Genomic DNA, 19067 nt, shown 5'->3' on the forward strand with positions numbered 1-19067 from the left:
CTGTCCCTTTGCAGAAAAGCATCCCCAAAGAATGATGTTTCCACCTCCATGCTTCACGGTTGGGATGGTGTTCTTGGGGTTGTACTCATCCTTCTTCTTCCTCCAAACACGGCGAGTGGAGTTTAGACCAAAAAGCTATATTTTTGTCTAATCAGACCACATGACCTTCTCCCATTCCTCCTCTGGATCATCCAGATGGTCATTGGCAAACTTCAGACGGGCCTGGACATGCGCTGGCTTGAGCAGGGGGACCTTGCGTGCGCTGCAGGATTTTAATCCATGACAGCGTAGTGTGTTACTAATGGTTTTCTTTGAGTCTGTGGTCCCAGCGCTCTTCAGGTCATTGACCAGGTCCTGCAGTGTAGTTCTGGGCTGATCCCTCACCTTCCTCATGATCATTGATGGCCCACGAGGTGAGATCTTGCATGGAGCCCCAGACCGAGGGTGATTGACCGTCATCTTGAACTTCTTCCATTTTCTAATAATTGCGCCAACAGTTGTTGCCTTCTCACCAAGCTGCTTGCCTATTGTCCTGTAGCCCATCCCAGCCTTGTGCAGGTCTACAATTTTATCCCTGATGTCCTTACACAGCTCTCTGGTCTTGGCCATTGTGGAGAGGTTGGAGTCTGTTTGATTGAGTGTGTGGACAGTTGTCTTTTATACAGGTAACAAGTTCAAACAGGTGCAGTTAATACAGGTAATGAGTGGAGAACAGGAGGGCTTCTTAAAGAAAAACTAACAGGTCTGTGAGAGCCGGAATTCTTACTGGTTGGTAGGTGATCAAATACTTGTCATGCAATAAAATGCAAATTAATTACTTAAAAATCATACAATGTGATTTCTGGATTTTTGTTTTACATTCCGTCTCTCACAGTTGAAGTGTACCTATGATAAGAATTACAGACCTCTACATGCTTTGTAAGTAGGAAAACCTGTGAAATCGGCAGTGTATCAAATACTTGTTCTCCCCACTGTATGTTTAACCCTTTATCGTGGTTGGTGTCTTGACGGATTTGTCCAAAATCATGTGACATAAAGCATTACTTTTCTGTCCATGCATTTATGGCTGTGTAAGTTGTCGTTAAATCATATATTAAGCATTAATCAGTTAAATTAGACATTGAACTTGAACCCAGTAAGAATCCTGGATCTAGCTGTCAGACAGTTCTTTGTCTAGAGATCCCAGAAATGTGGTGTAACTACATAACATTTTGTGTCTCCTTATGTTACGGGATGAACATAGTTTTCATGGTCACACAAATCCAAAATAATAAGTGCGATTTAAAAATGGAATGCTTCTATCCGAAAGAGTCACCTTACCCTGATACTTAAAACACATCATCAATTTTCAGAATGAGAGCCAAGTGACGAATAGCTGTTGAGATAGTACATGCAATGCAACAACAGCCAAAGTGCTGGGAAAAAAAGTTTTTTGTGAGGAATGTCCAGAATATATTGGTGTCTCATTCATTACGCCGGTGAAGACAGTTTTGCCTGGATCCACGTTGGATCTAATATCCCTTGCAAATTGAGGTTGATCATCTGTTGTTGTCTGTTTGATTTACAGCAGGGTCTCGTTAGATTTAACAGAGAAAGCATGAAGGTAATGAGTTCATGTTTACATATGTTTTTGTGCCTCGGATTAGACACCAAGTCTACTGCGTACAATTTTGTAGTATAGAGTATTGTGCAACACCCAACACTCTTCCTATGAATTTTTCTGAATAAATGGACAACAAAAGACATAGCCTAGGGGCTTATTCACAATATGTTCTGGTAATGAAATAACATGACAAATACATTTTGTTTTCCATGTTACACCTGCAATTTTAAGCAATACAAGGGTCTGGAAGTAGGCTACTTGAACTTGAATTTGGAGCTCGCAAATTCAAGTATTGGAATAGGCCTACCTTGAAAATCAGACATATCCTCAACCCTCCATTAAAAAAGGAACCTGGTTTTTGGTCACTTTCTCATTGTAAAAACAGCGATGGTGAGATTAATGCTATGTGTGCCTGCGTCGGTCACGTAGGCTACCGAAAAATGGCCATGCTGGCACCCAATCTATTTAGTCAGTCAATGTCCACATTATTCTCACAGATTTTAGAATCTAATAATAATTTGAATATCGAGGCCTAAAAAAATCCTTATTCTTAAAGTGGTAATGGCCTACTTTTCTTTTACACTTTTTGCATCCTTTTTGGGGGAGGGGGGTTCTATATTAGGCCCTGCATGTACAGTTATATAAATTAGACAGTTGTATAATATTGAGGTCCTTGAAAATTATAATGACTATAAGTGCTTGAAAAAGTCCCTGAAAGATCTTCAATTTTACTTGCCAATGTCTGTATGAACCTTGCTTCAAAGAGGTATAGTCCTATGTTGTTGTAAAGGTGGAGTTATGGGCCAATTTGCATATATTTCATTTTATTCCTCTAAGTACTCTGGTGGAACTGCATGGAAATCCTTTTAATTTTTGTTTCAAACCATTTGGCCCCACATTGGCCCCATTATATATAGAAAGACCCACGTCTGTCTGCTCTCTGTTTAGTGTGGTGTGTCACTATACTTATTGTACTGCTGCATACATGGGGTGCATAATATATTCTCTATATTATAGGGAATATGGTTTCATTTGGGATGCATACATTATTTATCTATACAGTCCACAGTCCAGAGTGCTATATCATTTAACACATATGATGATCTTGTAGATGATCAGAGATCAGCCAAGTGCTTCATGTGAGGTCAGAGGTCATATATGAGTCTACAGGGGGGAGTGCAGAGAGACATGGACAGTGTCCCAAATTGCTCCCTATTCACCCCATGGGCCCTGGTCAAATGTTGTGCACTACATAGGGAATAGGGTGCCATTTGGGATGCAACCATGGGGTTATGGAGCCCTGCAGCTGGAGATCAACATCAGTAGACACAGTAGTCTTCAGTAGCCTCTAGATCTCTACTCTCGAACTCCTCACAGTCTCACCAGGAGTTAGAGAATACCTCTGACCCTGTGTTCCACATCCCTACATGGGATCTACAGTGCCTTCAGAAAGTTATTGCAAACAGGATGCATGTTTTGGGATATTTTCATTCTGTACAGGCTTCCTTTTTTCCAAGCTGTCATATAGGTTAGTATTGTGGAGTAAATACAATATAGTTGATCCGTCCTCAGTTTTCTCCTATCATTTTACATTTAACATTTTAGTCATTTAGCAGACGCTCTTATCCAGAGCGACTTACAGTTAGTGCATTCATCTTAAGATAGCTAGGTCGGACAACCACATATCACAGGCATAGAAAGTAAATTTTTCGGAAGATGGGCAGGGACTCTGCTGTCCTAGCTTCAGGGGGAAGCTGATTCCACCATTGGGGTGCCAGGACAGAGAATAACTCGTACTGGGCTGAGCGGGAGCTGCCCTTCCGTAGGGCCAAGAGACCTGAGGTGGCAGAACGGAGTGCTCGGGTTAGGGTGTAGGGTTTGAGCATAGCCTAAAGTAGGGAGGGGCAGTTCCTCTTGCTGTTCCGTAGGTAAGCACCATGGTCTTGTAGTGGATGCAAGCATCAACTGGAAGCCAGTTGAGTGTGCGGAGGAGCGGGGTGACATGAGAGATCTTGGGAAGGTTGAAAACCAGGCGGGCTGGTGCATTCAGGGGTTTGATGGCACAAGCAGGGAGCCCAGCCAACAGCGAGTTGCAGTAGTCCAGATGGGAGAGGACAAGTGCCTGGATTAGGACCTGCGCCGCTTCCTGTGTGAGGTAGGGTCGTACTCTACGGATGTTGTAGAGCATGAATCTGCAGGAGTGAGTCACTGCTTTGATGTTTGCAGAGAACGACAGGGTGTTGTCCAGGGTCACGCCAAGGTTCTTTGCACTCTGGGAGGGCGACACTATGGAGTTGTCAACCGTGATGGAGAGGTCTTTGAACAGGCAGGCCTTCCCCAGGAGGAAGAGCAGTTCCGTCTTGTCGAGGTTGAGCTTGAGGTGGTGGGCCGACATCCAAGTTGAAATATCTGCCAGGCACGCAGAGATGCGTGTAGCCACCTGGGTGTCAGAAGGATGGGAAGGAGAAAGTAGTTGAGTGTCATCCGCATAGCAATGATAGGAGAGACCATGTGAGGATATGATGGAGCCGAGTGACTTGGTGTATAGAGAGAAGAGGAGAGGGCCTATAACCGAGCCCTGAAGGACACCAGTAGTGAGAGTACATGGTGCAGACACAGATCCTCTCCACATCACCTGGTAGGAGCGGCCTGCCAGGTAGGATGCAATCCAAAAGTGTGCATAGCCTGAGACGCCCAGACCTGAGAGGGTGGAGAGGAGGATCTGATGGTTAATAGTGTCAAAGGCAGCGGATAGATCTAGGAGGATGAGAACAGTCATTAAACTCTGTAACTGTTTTAAAGTCACCATTGGCCTCATAGTGATATCCCTGAGTGGTTTCCTGTCACAGATTCAGCCGAGGCTGCTCCTCCTCCTTGCTCGGGCAGGCTTCGGCGTTCGTTGTCACCGGAGTACTAGCTGCCACCGATCTATGTTTCTGTGTTCTACTTGTTTTGTCTTCATTGTACACACCTGGTTCCCATTATGTCTATGATTTGTTTTCCTATTTAACCCTCTGGCTCCCACTGTGTTGTGTGCGTGTTTGTTCATGTTTGGTTGTCGTCTGGTGAGCGGGTTTGTTCCTCACTGCGTGGAGGTTATGTATTTTACGTTACCTACGAGTAAAGTACGTTTTCGATTAGCTCTGTGTCCTGCGCCTGACTTCGTCCTACCACATCACACTGACCGCCTGACATTTCCTCACTCTCCAGCAACTGAGTTAGGAAGGACGCCTGTATCTTTGTAGTGACTGGGTGTATTTATACACCATCCAAAGTGTAATTAACAACTTCACAATGCTCAAAGGGATACTCAGTGTCTGCTTTTATTTTTTTACCCATCTACCAATTCTTTGCGAGGCATTGGAAAACCTCTCTGGTCTTTTTGGTTTGAAATTCACTGCTTGACTGAGGAACCTTACAGATAATTGCATATGTGGGGTACAGAGATGAGGCAGTCATTAAAAAAGATTGTTAAACACTATTATTGAAAAAGAAAAGGAGCTCAGATGCAGCAATTTAATAACCAACGTTTCAACAGACAAGCTGTCTTCATCAGGGTAAACAGCTTGTCTGTCTACTCCGCTAGCCAGCACCTCGCCTAAACAGGTGTGCGTTTATTTCGCCTCCAAACACTATTATTGCACACAGAGTGAGTCCATGCAACTTATTGGGTGACTTGTTAAGCAAATGTCTACTCCTGATCTTATTTAGGCTTGCCATAACAAAGGAGCTGAATTCTTATTAACTCAAGACATTTCAGCTTTTCATTTTTAATTAATTCGTAAAAATATCTAAAAACATAATTACACTTTGACATTATGGGGTATTGTGTGTAGGCCAGTGACACAAAATCTCAATAAAATCAATTTTAAATTCAGGCTGTAACACAACAAAATGTGGAAAAAGTAAAGTTGTGTGAATACTTTCTGAAGGCACTATACCTCCCTGTGAAGTTCAGCACTGATCAATCTACCAATCTAACTCCCACTCTGTTTATCTACCACTCTCGTCTGTACTCTACCTGGACTCTACCGCTCTAACCCCACTGTGTCACCTCTGACCTGTGTACTGTAACCCAGTGTCTGCCCATGCCAGTCCGCCCACCAGCCCTTCCTCTCTATGCCCTCCCCACCCCCCAGGTGGGTGACCAGATCCTGGAGGTGAACGGGCGCAGCTTCGTGGGCATCCCCCACGACGAGGCGGTGCGCGTGCTCAAGTCGTCGCGCCACCTGATGATGACAGTGAAGGATGTGGGGCGCCTGCCGCACGCCAGGACGATGGTGGGGGAGACCAAGTGGATCACTAGCTCCCAGATAGCAGAGAGCTCCGCCAGTGGCAGCGTGGCCGGGTAAGAGAGATGGGGAAGGAGGGGGGTGGGGAGAGGTATGGGGAGAGGGTCTCTGTATGACTGTACAGGTATGAGAGAGGGGGGAGGGGAGGGATAGGGAGACTATGGTGGGTATAGTCAAGGCGATTGAGTAGGGTGACGGAAAGGGAAGGGTGAGATGGAGGTTTGGGTATGTTTGATACAGACGAGGGGATTGCGAAGGGGGTACTTGATTGTTGAAGGGAAGCTACAGTAGCGAGAGAGAGTGGTGGAGGGAGATGGGGGGAGGGGGTGACGGTGTATTTAAAAGTAAGATTCGCTAATTAAATTGGAATCTCCGGGTGGCACAAGTGCTGGATTTAATGTGCCATTTCAAGAGGGCATCGCACAATTTTTCCGTCTTTACTGGCCCCAACGACCATGCTTTGAGTCGGTTTATTTTCTCATGGTCTAAAAACGAATTATGTTATAGGCTGCTTAGATTGCTACAATAAACTAGAATCACTTTCACAAAGACAAAGATGTTGGACTTCTACGCATTGTGATGAAAGATACAAGTACCTGTTTATCTATTCTGCCTGTACTGTAGATCTATTCTGTGTGCATTTCATGAGGCACATATGTGTCGTAAATTCAGTTGAAAGATTTCCATAAAATTCCATTTTAAAATGATTTTCCATGCGTGCCAGGTTATTTAGTGTCACTCCGGGGAAATGTTAAGTGAGATACATTAAAAAAGCCCAAAATAGAAACTTCACTCAGACATGAACAATGTCCACAAGAAATAGAGAAAGAAAAAAAGGGAATATAAATGTTACCACTTAACCCATCAATCATATGAAAATGTCAGTTCCCAACTAACCCCAAGCAAATGAAGCACAACCTCTGAACAGCTTGGTGTCTAAGCATACCTTTTGTCTTTGTCTGTGTGTCTGTGTGTGTGTGTGTGTGTGTGTGTGTGTATGTGTGTGTGTGTGTGTGTGTGTGTGTGTGTATGTGTATGTGTGTGTGTGTGTGTGTGTGTGTGTGGTGCTCTGCTCCACCTCAATGTCATTTGCTGTAATGCAGCTCTCCTGATTAAGAGAGCTTTGGAGCGCTGGTCACACACCAGAGAGAGAAAGTAACCTGCAAGGTAGCTGTTTTTATACCAGGGCATTTCATCACTAATGTCTGGCTCTCTGCCTAACGTGAGCTTGCAGGGGGTGTTACAGTGTCACGGTCAGCTGGACGTGTTTAACTATATGTGTGGGAACCAGAAGTCCCCACAAGAATAGTAAACAAATAAACATTTGACCAACTGGGGACATTTTGTTAGTCCATACAAGCTCAAATGCTATTTCTATGGGGTTTAGGGTTAAGGTTATAATTAGTGTTAGGGTTAGAATTCGGTTTAGGGTACGGGTTAGGAGCTAGGGTTAGTTTTAGGGTACAGGTTAGGAGCTAGGGTTAGGTTTAGGGTTAAGGTTAGTTTAGGTTTTGGGGTTAAGGTTAGGGTTAGGGTTAGGGTTAGAGTTAGGGTTAGGGTTAGGTTTAGGTTTAGGATTAGGGGTTAGGGACAATAGGATTTAGAATGGGACAAGAATTGTGTGTCCTCACAAGGTTAGTTAAAGAAGAGTGTGTGTGTGTGTGTGTGTGTTTGTGTGTTTATGTGCATGCGTGTGTTTGTGTGCGTGCGTTTGTGTGTGTCCACATATTCTCAGAGTGGACAGGAAATTAGAAAATGCTGGCAGTGATATCTGTGTGTCTGGAGTGAACTGTCATGAGTCATGAGGACAGTGTAATAATGTGTTCCATTTATCTGTGTGTCCTGCAGCTTGTCCATGGACCAAGGAGCCTCTGCATCAGGAAAGGTAAGGCCAACCTCCACACAGAGATCTGTCTATGTTGCTGGCCTGCCAGTGTATGTGTGTGTGTGCGTGTGTGTGTGAGAAAGCAGTACTTACTTCCCTTGCGTGTGTGTGTGTGTGTGTGTGTGTGTGTGTGTGTGTGTGTGTGTGTGTGTGTGTGTGTGTGTGTGTGTGTGTGTGTGTGTGTGTGTGTGTGCGCGTGCTTGTGTATCTATGTGCATCTCTGTGTCCTGGAGGCTGTGTGTGTGCACATTATCATATTTCAAATAAAATAAAATGTTATTGGTTGCCTAAACATATTTGCCAGATGTTGTTTGTATGATCATATTTGCTCTCTCTCCATCTGTGTCCACATCTGTGACAGCGTGGCATCATGTCAGCCTGTAGGGAGAAAGGGACGCTGGCATTGCAGCCATGTCACGCGGTCGGCCCCAGTGTTATTGAGTGTGAGGGCATCTGCAGGGCAAGAGGCCAGGGTTAGAGAACATGACCTGAGGAGAGGGAGCGGAACTTTACATAGCTCTGGTCCTAGACATTACTGTGAAATGCTTGCTTACGAGCCCTTCCCAACAATGCAGTTAGTAACACAAGAGGAATAAAATAACATACACAAGAATGGAGCTATGTAAAGGGAGTACAAGTACCAGATCAATGTGTAGAGGCACAAGGTATTTGAGGTAGATATGCACATGAAGGCAGGGTAAAGTGACTAGGCATCAGGATAGATAAGAGTAAAATAAAGAACAGAGCAGCAGCAGCAAATGATGGGTGTAGAAGTGAATGTGTGTGCATATGTGTAATGTGTATGAATGTGTGTAGCAGTTAACGGTTCAATGTTTCTACGTCGGTCCTCTGTTTAGGGCGGGAAGGCCACTTTGAAAGTTTCATGCTTAGATTCATAATGACGTCTGAGATTGAATTCTTTGCAAACAGCGACATTTTCATTGCAAATAAGACACAGTGGCTTGGCATTGGGAAAAGATGGTAAGATGAACACATATCTATCTGTCTATTCTTCCCTGGAACTTCAATTGTCATTATCCACCTTTCTTTTGATACTTTTTGAGAGCAACATTTTCTCTTGCTATCAAGCTAATTGTTCTGAACGAATGTTGATGTAAAAAAAGTAGTGTAGCCTAGAGTAGGCTACGTAGATCTGTTTTCCCCCACCAATCAACGCACAGAGAAATAGACAAAAATAATAATTTAATAGAGACATGATTTTATGAGCGTAATCAGATCGAAATTATTGTTATTGTCACTGAATGTATTATGTCCTAATCAGATGTGTTAAAAATGTTGTTCAATTTGTAGTGGAAGCCAATTAATTGTGCTAATATTGTTCTTGCCCGCCGACTATTAGCTCATAAAAAATTTGCCCCGAGGCCAAACCTAGTTGACAAACCCTGCACTAGTGAATAGCCAGCAGGCTTTCCCTGAGCCCTCTCACCCCCATAAAGTTATTGTGTCATGTCTGCCAGTGCAGAGCCTCAGGCCAGTATTTTAACACATATACAGTACATCATGAGTTCAGGCAAATGCAGAGAATTGACTAGTGTTAGTCAAAGCATGGTGATGTCGTCATCAGCCATAAGGTTGTGATCATAGAAATACAAATTATTATGGTTGTGACTGGGGTTGAACTGACCGCCAAAAAAGACAGGCAGGACATTGGTTTCATTAACAAATAAAAACGAACTATGTTGGGATGTTTTTGGACATCCAAGGTTCATTCAGCGGTTATGACCTGAAGCCATTATCTGTCACTGTCAGACGCAGAATAGATATCAGACCCAATGTCAATGTTGTTTTGCTATGGACAGCCTGTCAAGTCAATCAAATACACCCAGGCAGGTCAGGGTTAATCCCCATTGTATCCTCTGGCCCTATGTGTGTGTTTGTGCACTTGTGTGTGTGTGTGTGTGTGCATGCGTGCTTACAGGTGAGGTATCTCCTGACACCCATGACTGTTTACTGTAGTGATTGTAATTGTTGCTGCAGAGAGAAACCTCCAGCTCTACTCACCCCTCCAGACATCTCTGAGCTCCTTCAATCTAACTTAAACACATTGCTTTCAAGTAATTGGCAATCTGCAGCTGACAGTCTTACAAGCATTTTGAGGTAAACAAAAACACAGGGGAGAGAGAGAGAGAGAGAGAGAGAGAGAGAGAGAGAGAGAGAGAGAGAGAGAGAGAGAGAGAGAGAGAGAGAGATGAGGAGGACAGAGGAAGGGAGAGAGTAGATAAGGAGAGCAATTCTACTGAAGAAGGGAGGGAGTTTCAAACATTTTCAAAGTGTTCCCTAGCTAGCTGCTACCAAGCCCAGAGCTGGCTATAATACATGCAAGCAGGCAGAATGGAATTGCAGTCTGAGAGCTGTGGGCTGGGAAGGCTGTTAATACACTGTGTAATAGCTTCAGAGCTGTTCAATATGAACAGGGAGGAACACTCTGTATCCATCCGCCCCAACCTCGTACAGTGTCAACAGCTCTCAGCTCTGAACTCATTTCAGCTGTGAAGATACAGCCAGATGATGACATTTTAACAAGCCGAGAACTTGTACACCATTCTCTGTCCTCCATCTTGATTTGTCCATCACAGTGGTCATAGAGGGACTATTGTTCGTCCCTCCACATCCCTCTTTCCCTCCCTTCCTCCATCCCTCTCTTTTTAATTAGAGCCTGAGGCCAGAATGGACCGATAAGCTAATTAATTAAGAATAGGTTGCACGGCAAACCGAGCACGGATTCAGCACAACATAAGTCTCATAGCAAAGGATCAAGCATACGACCCCTTTCATTTCATGGTGAATGGATGGGATAGCCCAATCAGTGGCTATGCTCTAATTGATTTTGACACAGCTATTATTGGCTAATAGCTTTTACCCCAAAGAAACCTTGTCTAAAGTATAACAAAGAAGACTGGTCTCACAATGAGGTTGTTGAGGTGGATACGCTTTTAAACGCAATTCTCTCCATTTCAGCCATCGATTGGAGAAACTCACACAATCAGTGGAGAAGATAGCATGCTGGATTGTTCCGTTTACATCTGACAATGGAACAGTGGAACACACACTCGCACACACATATGCACGCACACACACACACACACACACAAACACACACTCCAGACCCCCCCACACACACACACCTTGACCCATAGCTTTGTGTGTTTGACCCATAGGCTTTGTGTGTTTAGTACCAGGATGTAACCATTGTGTGGCTCCAGGGGCTCACTGCTCCTACATGGACAGTCACACAGATAAGTTGCCCCTCTGTATAGCTAGGTAAGAGCTCATCCTTCTGATGAAGTTGAATCTAACGCTTAAAGATGCAGTATGTAGAAATGTGAGTTATAGATCTGTCATTCTCATTGAAAGCAAGTCTACGAAACGGTAGAGCTGTTCTATGTGCACTATTTCTTTGCTTCCCGTTCTTAATTTTCAAACAGCTGAAAATACAATATTATGGAAAATATATTTGACAGCGGTTTAGATGGTACAATGATTACCTGCTCTATACTTGCTTGTTTTGTCACATAAACTGAAATTAGGCGAACTATTAGAATTTTAGCAACCAGGAAAATGGCGGTGCGATTTCTGCATAGTGCACCTTTAATTGCTAGGTCGGAGGTCGATTTCACTTCTGTGGTGGTCAATGATATGTGTAGGAGGATGAAGAGTGAGACTGGGAATATGCCCCAAATCACTACTTTGACCTGGTTAAACGTAGTGCACTACATAGGGAATTGGGTGCCATTTGGGACACAGAGAGAGTTTGATTCTGCATGGCTTAGCAGGGGGTCCGAGATGCTCCAGTCCAGTACACTAGCTTGATGGTTATTGCTATGAAACAATAGTTATTTCATTTCTCTATCGGTTTGGATTAAGGAGTGTTGTGGTCTGGTGAAGTGATTGAATCATTAGGCATTCCCCTGTTGTAAAGATGGATGTCAATCAATACACTAATGGCTTCCTACCATCTAAAATGCCTAGTGTTGTGAATGTGATAGCTGCCTAGCTTCAGCTTTAGACGCTCAGCCACAATAACGTTTCATTTTCCAGCTGTTTGGGCTTCGTATCGATGTGGTGAAATTGGAAGAGGTGGAAATGTATAACGTGGTTTAAGGGTGCTAGACTAGAGAATGTGTCCCTGGGCCTGATACCATTCCATTACATACGTGTCTGCTAGGTCCCACTCTCTGTAGGGTTAGGGTTTAATACCTGGATGTATGCCTTCCAAGGTCACATCTAATCTGTCCCACATCATGTGAAATCGATTTTTCCTCCCTTTGCATGGCCATCTTTCTTCCCCCGGTGAAAACACTTCTCTCTTCTTCCTCCTCCTCTTCCTCTGTCGTTACAAATCCCTGAGCTGCAGCCTTGGATGTTTTCTTCCCCATGTGAAAGATAATGTTCTCATTTTTCCAAAAACACTGAGCGTGAGGAAACAGAGAGAGTTGTCATTATCACTAGGGACTGTGCTGGGTGGTGGCAGGCAGCATTATATTTACATTTACATTTAAGTCATTTAGCAGACGCTCTTATCCAGAGCGACTTACAAATTGGTGCATTCAACTGATGGTAGCCAGTGGGACAACCACCCACATTTTTTAATTGTTTTTATTATATTTTTTTATGGTGAGGGGGGGTAGAAGGATTACTGTTATACTATTCCAGGTATTCCTTAAAGAGGTAGGGTTTCAAGTGTCTCCAGAAGGTGGTCAGTGACTCCGCTGTCCTGGCGTTGTGGGGGAGCTTGTTCCACCATTGGGGTGCCAGAGCAGCGAATAGCTTTGACTGGGCAGAGCGGGAACTGTGCTTCCATAGAGGTAGGGGGGCTAGCAGGCCAGAGGTGGATGAACGTAGTGCCCTCGTTTGGGTGTAGGGTCTGATCAGAGCCTGAAGGTAAGGAGGTGCCGTTCCCCTCACAGCTCCGTAGGCAAGCACCATGGTTTTGTAGTAGATGTGAGCTTCAACTGGAAGCTAGTGGAGTGTGCGGAGGAGCGGGGTGACATGAGAGAACTTGGGAAGGTTGAACACCAGACAGGCTGCAGCGTTCTAGATAAGTTGTAGGGGTTTAATGGCACAGGCAGTGTCACGTTCGTTCATGAACGGGACGGACCAAGGCGCAGCGTGATATGCATACATGTTTATTAAATATTAAACACAACGACAAAACAACAAACAAAACGAAACGTGAAGTCCAAGGCAGCACAACACAACATACCTTAACTGGAACAAGATCCCACAACCCACTAGTGCCAATAGGCTGCCTAAGTAAGGTCCCCAATCAGAGACAACGAGCGACAGCTGCCTCTGATTGGGAACCAATCACGGGGGGCCAGTATAAAATATAAAAATAAAACATGTATTCACTAACTGTAAGTCGCTCTGGATAAGAGCGTCTGCTAAATGACTAAAATGTAAATGAACCACACCGGCCAACATAGATCTAGACATACTAGACAAGCTACATAGAAAAAGCACAACAAGGAATATACACACCCTGACTCAACATATAAGCGTCCCCTGAGTCAGGGCGTGACAGGCAGGGAGCCCAGCCAACAGCGAGTTGCAGTAATCCAGACTGGAGATGACAAGTGCCTGGATTAGGACCTGTGCCGCTTTCTGTGTAAGGTAGGGTCGTACTCTGCGAATGTTGTGGAGCATGAACCTGCAGGATAGGGTCACCGCTTTGATGTTAGCGGAGAACGACAGGGTGTTGTCCAGGGTCACGCCAAGGTTCTTTGCACTCTGGGAGGAGGACACAATGGAGTTGTCAACCATGATGGCGAGATCATGGAGCGGGCAGTCCTTCCCCGGGAGAAAGAGCAGCTCTGTCTTGCCGAGGTTCAGCTTGAGGTGGTGATCCGACATCCACTCTGATATGTCTACCAGACATGCAGAGATGCGATTCGCCACCTGGTTATCAGAAGGGGAAAAGGAGAACATTAATTGTGTGTCGTCTGCGTAGCAATGATAGGAGAGACCATGTGAGGATATGACAGAGCCAAGTGACTTGGAGGTGGAGGGGGATTCAGCAGGGAGGAGAAGGTGGCGAAGAGCTTCCTAGGGTTAGAGGCAGAGGCTTGAAATTTAGAGTGGTAGAAAGTGGCTTTAGCAGCAGAAACAGAGGAAGAGAATGTAGAGAGGAGGGAGTGAAAAGATGACAGGTCCGCAGGGAGTCTAGTTTTCCTCCATTTCCGCTCGGCTGGCCGGAGCCCTCTTCTGTGAGCTCGCAATGAGTCGTCAAGCCACGGAGCAGGAGGGGAGGACCGAGCCGGCCGGGAGGATAGGGGACATAGAGAGTCAAAAGATGCAGAAGGGGAGGAGAGGAGGGTTGAGGAGGCAGAATCAGGAGATTGGAGGGAGAAGGATTTAGCAGAGGGAAGAGATGAACTCTCCAAGGGAACCTGGAGGGCGATAAATGACAAGGATGTTAAGCTTGAATGGGCTAGTGACTGTGACAGCATGGAATTCAAATGAGGAGATAGACAGATGGGTCAGGGGAAAAAGAGAGAATGTCCACTTGGGAGAGATGAGGATTCCTGTGCCACCGCCGCGCTGACCAGATGCTCTCGGGGTATGCGAGAACACATGGTCAGACGAGGAAAGAGCAGTAGGAGTAGCAGTGTTTTCTGTGGTAATCCATGTTTCCGTCAGCGCCATGAAGTCGAGGGACTGGAGGGTAGCATAGGCTGAGATGAACTCTGCCTTGTTGGCCGCAGAACTGCAGTTCCAGAGGCTGCCGGACACCTGGAACTCCATGTGGGTCATGCGCGCAGGGACCACCAGATTAGAGTGGCAGCAGCCACGCGGTGTGAAGCGTTTGTATGGCCTGTGCAGAGAGGAGAGAACAGGGATAGACAGACACATAGTTGACAGGCAACAGAAAAAGGCTACAATAATGCAAAGGAGATCGGGGCCTCCCTCACTTACGTTTCACTGAAACACTCAAATATAACTCTCCCAACTTCCACTTTAGAAATTATAATTGTTGTAAACTACAGCGGTTCAATGTTTTCTAGGAATAGACTCTAACTTAGTTTATTAAGCTAGCTAACGTGTTACCAGTATGTAAAAACAAAACAAAAATATATGTAGGTTATAACTTACCCTTAGTAGCTACTGTTAGCCAGTTAAGTGCAAAGCTAGCCACTTAATCGAATCAGCCAGTTCACGTCTGTCCCAACGGAGAGAAAGCGTCTCCAAATATTACAGCTAGGTCGTTCCAGCTATTGTTTAGTTAGCTATCCAGGTAGCAACAAGCTAGCTACATTTCAAGTACAGTAGCTAATAACTACCTAATGTTAACGCTTCAGATAATGAGGTTAGAAAAACAGCTGAATGGTAGGTAGCTAGCTGGCATAATTACAGGTACTCTTAAGCGTGAAATAACATTGGAAACAACTATCCACAGTTGCTAATAGTTACCAGTAGCTACCCGCTAGCTAGCTAGCTTTATTGGTCCAGGTAGTGGGTTAGCTAGTCTCGTGCTTCACCTGGCTCAGCCGAATACAATACTTACCTACAATAATTACCTACAATAACCTACAATAACTACCTAGATAAACTACCTACAGTACCTAACTACAATACCTACCTACAATCTAAATACATGGTTTAAGCTTTACTCGACACCATATAAGAAGCCAAGCTTACCTCCCGCTAGAGAAAACAGTCGCAAGATTTCATCTGGAGAGAGAGGGGAGAAAGAAGTCAAAGCATAGGGTAGGGCAGTGTGAGCAGGACCAGCGGTGTCATTTGACTTAATAAATGAGGATCAGATGTCGTCAACCTTCTTTTCAAAATGGTTGACGAAGTCATCCACAGAGAGGGAGGAGGGAGGGGGAGCAGGAGGAGAATTCAGCAGGGAGGAGAAGGTGGCAAAGAGCTTCCTAGGGTTAGAGGCATAGGCTTGACATTTAGAGTGGTAGAAAGTGGCTTTTGCAGCAGAAACAGAGGAAGAAAATGTAGAGAGGAGGGAGTCTAGGTTTCCTCCATTTCCGCTCGGCTGCCCGGAGCCCTGTTCTGTGAGCTCACAATGAGTCGTCAAGCCACGGTGTAGGAGGGGAGGACCGAGCTGGCCGGGAGGATAGGGGACATAGAGAGTCAAAAGATGCAGAAAGGGAGGAGAGGAGGGTTGAGGAGGCAGAATCAGGAGATCGGAGGGAGAAGGATTTAGCAGAGGGAAGAGATGATAGGATGGAAGAGGAGAGAGTAGCGGGAGAGAGAGAGCGAAGGTTGCGACGGCACATTACCATCTGAGTAGGGGCAGAGTGAGTAGAGGAGGAGAGCGAGAGAGAAAAGGATACAAAGTAGTGGTCGGAGACCATGTATGGAACAGTCCATACTGTGACAGAGAGGCTAGGACAGGCAGGGAAATAGACCAAACACACTTCACACTGGTTTCCTAATGATGCATCCTTCCCACGTCCTAGCGTTAGTTCGTCTTCCTAGTTTATGTCCATTTCTTAGTTCTGACTGATCTGCCATGTGAAACGTCAAATTACTTTGGTGGATACTGGACTCCACTACCGGTATGTTGCTTTCCCCGTCCAGTACTTTTAGTAGCAGTCAGGGCCGTTAGCAGGGTCTGAGTTTTACTGAGGTCCGAACAGGATCCCCCATCCAATACATTTTAAGAAAGTTGAAGCTCATTTACTACATTTCTTTACATTTTAAAAACTCTAAAATTATATTTGGAGAACAGCAAAAACAAGGAAAAATTACCCCAGCATTTATCACATTAGTTGCTGTTGCTTCATTCACCTCAGTAGATCTACAAACATATAGCCTATTAGCTATACAATTAGCCGCACCACATTAACTCACATTAACTCAGCACTGGGATTAAAAACTATAATTTAATACATACAGAAGGATCTGTTAGCAGAAAAAGTATGATAGAAAGTGAAAAAAATAAATGTTGTGCTAATTTCCTGCAATTCTACACTTTTTGACATGGAGTGGGGAGATTTCTTTGCAGTTTTAAAGCTAATTTCCTGCAATTCTACAAATTGTTCCATGAGATGCCATGTTAGTATGATATCAAAATCAATGGGGGCCCCCTGGAGGTCAGGGCCCATGGGCATGTGCCCTGCATGCCCGCTCGGTAATTCGCTATGATTACTACAAGTTTAGATAGCTGGCTAGACTAATTTAACAATCTAAAAAATCTACTGACATGGGCAAATTGAGTTAGTGACATATAACACCTAATTACAACTAATTTTCAAAATTGCAACCATGTGTATTCTACTATTCTAACTCTCAACAGGAAGTTAAGACCCCAACTGAGTTCCCCCCAAAACAGTTTTTCAAAAATTGCCGAGGTCCAGACCTCGGTGTCCTCATATGTAGTTACGGCCCTAGTAGCAGTGTCATGAAGTTTTAATATAAACACTTTGATCCTACTATCAAAGTGGATTGATCTACATTGATCTACAACATTGATTTACAACAGAGTGCTAGACAGTGCTGTGGTGTGAATTTGACCTGTAAGCAGTGAGATGAGAGCATATCTCCCTTGTCTTGTGTGGTCTCCATCTCGTCTTGTTTTGGTCCTATCCCTCTCTCTGGGTATTCATTGGAATGTGGTCAGTGGTGCTTGTAGTTGATGCCTTTGATAAAGTGAACAGTCATCTTGTCTGGCAGAATGCACACAGAGAAATGACAAATACCCAGTGTGTGTCCCAAATGGCACCCAATTTCCTACACAGTGCACTAGATTTGACCAGAGCTCCATGAGCCCTGGTCAAAAGTAGTGCACTACGTAGGGAATATGGTGCCATTTGGGATGTAGCCACAGAATCCAGCAGCACACTGGTCATTGTAGTATTTGATTGATTATTAATGGGTCTTAGTTTAACATTGGCTACAGGTTAGATATGAGTCTTAGTTTAACATGGACTACAGGTTAGACCTCTCTCTCTCACTCTCTCTCCCCCATATCTATCTCTCTCTCTCTCTCTCCTTCCCTCTCTCACTCTCTCCCCATCTTTTTTTCTCTTTCTCTCTCTTACACATAGCCTTGCTGCTGGTGACTTTGAAGTGGTGTCTTTGATTAAGGAGTTAATTAAAGAAAAGCTGCTCGTGAAGAGAGAGAGAGAGAGAGAGAGAGAGAGAGAGAGAGAGAGAGAGAGAGAGAGAGAGCCAGAGAGAGAGAGAGAGAGAGAGAGAGAGAGAGAGAGAGAGAGAATTAATTTGGAGTACAATACTCATCTATTTCTCAAGTGCCGGGGTGCCATCGCTCAGTGAATTGATTGGATTGGCTGAGCTGGCAGTGGCACAGAGAAGGGCAGTTACATAGAGTGGGCTGTGGTTCTGTGGTAGAGATGAGAGCCTTAGTGCCCAGTGTTAGACTGATATACTCTGGCCCCTCCATGCCAGCTGTGGGTTGGATGGATGGATGATGAGGAATGACAAATGCACGGCATGTACATAATTTCTCTCTCTCTCTCTCTCTCTCTCTCTCTCTCTCTCTCTCTCTCTCTCTCTCTCTCTTTGTTCTTCTTCTGTCCCTTTGTTTCTCATTTCTCATTTCCTGCCTGACACATACCTCCCCCTCACCTCTGGGTCTCGCCTGTGTCACCTCCCTACTTCTCACCACCTTCTTCTCACACACACACACACACACACACACATACACATACAAACACACACACACATTTCTCCCTGACCTTGTCCCTTTTCCAACCCTCCTCCTCACCCCCCTCCCCTTCCAGCCGGTGTTCTATAAGGGTATGGCAGGCTCCCAGGTGACCCTGTCCAGCCTGGTAAACCAGAGCAGAGCCATGCTGGAGGAGCAGGCCCGCCACCTGCTGACAGAGACAGAGAGGCAGACCATGGGCTACTACGTGGAGGAGTACCGGGACGGACACATAGGGGTGGAGCAACTGGTCATGGCCCTGTTTGAACTGCTCAACACACACGCCAAGGTGAGGAGTGATTGTGGAGAGACAGCGTGGTGTGTTGGTGTGGGTGGGTGGATGGGTGTGGGTCTGTATTTTGTGTGTGTGTGTGTGTGTGTGTGTGTGAGAGAGGGAATCGTGTGTGCATACGTATGCAAGAAACAGGGAAAGACAAATTCAGGTGTATTTTGTGTGTGTGTGTTAGTGTGTGTGTGCATGCGTGAGTGAGTTGTTGTGAGGTGCATTATGTAGTGCGTTCCTGTGTTCCCTTACTCGTAATACTTATGGTGATTGCTTGTCTTTTCTCTATACATCCATCACTTGAATGGCACGTTTTGTGAGACTTTCCATGATATATGTAAAGGCTTTTGTGGATG

The 19067-nt window shown here is 45.0% G+C and overlaps 1 protein-coding gene across 1 annotated transcript in view; it reads left to right on the plus strand.

Moving 5' to 3' along the window:
• Positions 1 to 19067, plus strand: part of LOC121541598 (whirlin-like) — a 143429-nt gene that overhangs the window by 111428 nt on the left and 12934 nt on the right. Inside the window, exons 4-6 of the mRNA XM_041850730.2 lie at positions 5743 to 5951; positions 7744 to 7780; positions 18505 to 18717. Coding sequence (XP_041706664.2) covers positions 5743 to 5951; positions 7744 to 7780; positions 18505 to 18717 — 459 coding nt within the window. The remainder of the gene's footprint in view (positions 1 to 5742; positions 5952 to 7743; positions 7781 to 18504; positions 18718 to 19067) is intronic.

The sequence above is a fragment of the Coregonus clupeaformis genome, chromosome 27 (assembly GCF_020615455.1).
Source record: "Coregonus clupeaformis isolate EN_2021a chromosome 27, ASM2061545v1, whole genome shotgun sequence".
Taxonomy (NCBI): Eukaryota; Metazoa; Chordata; class Actinopteri; order Salmoniformes; family Salmonidae; genus Coregonus; species Coregonus clupeaformis.